The sequence below is a fragment of the Puntigrus tetrazona genome, unplaced genomic scaffold (assembly GCF_018831695.1).
Source record: "Puntigrus tetrazona isolate hp1 unplaced genomic scaffold, ASM1883169v1 S000000148, whole genome shotgun sequence".
NCBI classification, from domain to species: Eukaryota; Metazoa; Chordata; class Actinopteri; order Cypriniformes; family Cyprinidae; genus Puntigrus; species Puntigrus tetrazona.
The window spans coordinates 1347501-1350000 of NW_025047824.1; the positions used below are offsets into that span (position 1 = coordinate 1347501).

At 39.3% G+C, this 2500-nt stretch overlaps 1 protein-coding gene across 4 annotated transcripts in view; it reads right to left on the reverse strand.

The window, feature by feature from the left end:
• gmeb2 (glucocorticoid modulatory element binding protein 2) overlaps nt 1-2145 on the reverse strand; it is a 9081-nt gene extending 6936 nt beyond the window's left edge. The window contains exons 1-4 of one of the 4 annotated variants that reach the window (XM_043230328.1): nt 2088-2145; nt 1250-1397; nt 1093-1172; nt 229-353 (exon numbers count right to left, since the gene is read on the reverse strand). In XM_043230328.1, coding sequence (XP_043086263.1) covers nt 229-353; nt 1093-1172; nt 1250-1383 — 339 coding nt within the window. In that variant the 5' untranslated portion in view covers nt 1384-1397; nt 2088-2145. The other 3 variants (XM_043230327.1, XM_043230325.1, XM_043230324.1) reach the window with 3 other exon arrangements.
• Between the last annotated feature and the right edge of the window lie 355 nt (nt 2146-2500).

A 2500-nucleotide genomic window follows, 5' to 3' on the forward strand; every position in this document is an offset into this window, starting at 1 on the left:
TGAGAAATATAAAATCTTTTTTTTTTATGAGCAATCAGCACTGCTGCAAACGTAACAGTAACTTAATAATACAAGCACAATAGCATTATTTACTTATTAATGCATTGACTAAAAGCAGGACACGACAATAAATAGCGATCATCTAATTTAAGAACAAGCCATTCAATCAAAAAGTGTCCAAACGATGTTATAATGTCTTAAAAAAACGGATTTTTATCGCATGTTTACCTGCACACATTTGATGTTGATCCCCGGACACACAAACTTCTTCCAGACAAGGTTGGCTTTGCTGTCTCCACAGGTTATCGGGTAGAGAACATCCCCCTCGACGTCTGCATCTTCAGATATTTTCACTGCGTAAATATAACAAACACGGCGCGCTCCAATAAAAACAACAATAAAAACTTCATTAGCAAAATTACGTTTCGCTAAAATGCGCGTGCCGAAGGGTCGCACAGGGTGATTATACTTTCAAAATAATTTAAATTTAATTAGTTACAATAAAATATGATTGGAAATAAAACTAATTCAGCAAGCTGTCAAAGCAACCGTTCTCGTTTTAATTGAAAGGTGAAATGCAAAAATCATTAAAACCAAATTTTTAATCTTTGAATAAATAAGTCATATAGTTAAAAATAACAAAACGGCTAGTTTTAAAATTAAAATACAACAAATATGAAAACAGTGTAGCTTTGTAACACACATTTTCTGCAAAATTAAATTAAATTTCGTTTTTGATAAAAAAAACAAGCACAAATGTCTGTCAATGGGCCAAAAAAAATAAAATAAAAAAATTTAAAATGGAAAACGAGCCATTTTTTGGCCACATTTGCTCTCGTTTGATACAAACCGATTTAATTTTGTTCAGTCTCTCTGAAAACAAAACCTTTTACGTGCGATGCGCATCTCGAATCAATGCGTTTTGACTCAGGTTTTCTCTGTGCGTTCGTTTTTTGCAGTTTATGCGACATTTAACACCACGGCTTCCTTTAAATCTGGCCTCAAGTCTCTGCGCCGCAGACCTCCTTGAGTCACGATTTCTCGTTTTAACTTCATATTATCTGTTTTTAATCGGCGAAAGGCAATAAATACCCAACACGGTGTCCTTGGGAAGGGAGATGGCGGCGTCAGGCTCGTTCTCGGCCTCCATGCTTTGCTCCGTAACGCTTTCCCTGCGCAGGAAAAGACAAAAACCCGGCTGTGAGCCTGAAAGAGGCGCGTGACGGGAGATAAAGAGCTGAACGCTCACCCGGACCGCTCCAGATCCGTCGCCACCAGTATGTTCTTCTCCTCCTCGGCGGACGAAGGCTGAGCGGCGGTGTCAGGGGTCGTGACCACCACCACCTCCTCCATGTGCACGTTCACCTCAGAGGACGACGCCATGGGCTCATCAGCGTCTGACGGGCGAGGAAACAAGGGGTTTCATTTACTCATGCACTTACGGCGTCCACGTGAAGGGCTTGAATAGCTCTGCTTCCAACCACACAAACACCACTACAAAAAAAAACACAAAAACACGCACTTTTTCCCAAGACTCTTGAATCAATATACACTCACCAAGCAGCAAAATGATACAAACCAAGTGTTCAAATGAGTTATTGATCAAAACGTACACGAATATCTGCCAATGAGCCAAGTAAAAACAACTTAGCTTAAAGGAGATAACTAGCTTTCATACCCCACTGGAAGATGTTTGTATTGGCACCACAGTAAAATGTATTTTTCATATATATATATATATATATATATATATATATATATATATATATATATATATATATATATATATATATATCTTCGTACTAAACGATAACAGTCTGTGATAACGGCCTCTGTGAAAGCTATAGTAAACGTCCAATAGCGTTGCACATGTTGTTAGTGCAATTAGTCGTGTATTCATAACGATTAAGTCTGGTGAGCGTGTTTACGTTCTTCACCTCGCAGATTGTCGGTGTTTTTAGGTCTGTCGCTGAATGTTTGCGCTTCGACTCAACCGACCGGGTCGAGCGGGGAGCGGTGGACGCGGAGGGGCGGAGGTCTCCGTTCAGACGACACGCGGGGAAACGGAGCATAAATCAAAAGTTTACCCGCAAGAGTTTGAATCCGTGTTTAGGAAGCGCTGGGCAGACGGACTGTACCGCGCATGCGCCGCCGTGACGTCAGGCGCGCGTCACGCAACAAAACACGAAGCGGGTAGACGCGTGAGATCATAAAGTGGGCGGGGTTAGCGGAATAAATAACCTTTTTTTAATTATCTTTTTATTTTTTTTATTTGTTGTTTTATTCGTTATATATATATATATATATATATATATATATATATATATATATATATATATATATATATATATATTAAAGCCGTTTCTGATATTTCAGTATCGCACAATAGAGTGCTTTCTGAGCCTTTTTGCGCCCCTTGTGGAAAGTTCACGACAAGTTGGTGTCATAGTTAACAGTAAGTGGCTTACAAAGAGTATACAAAGAAATACAATTCAATTCC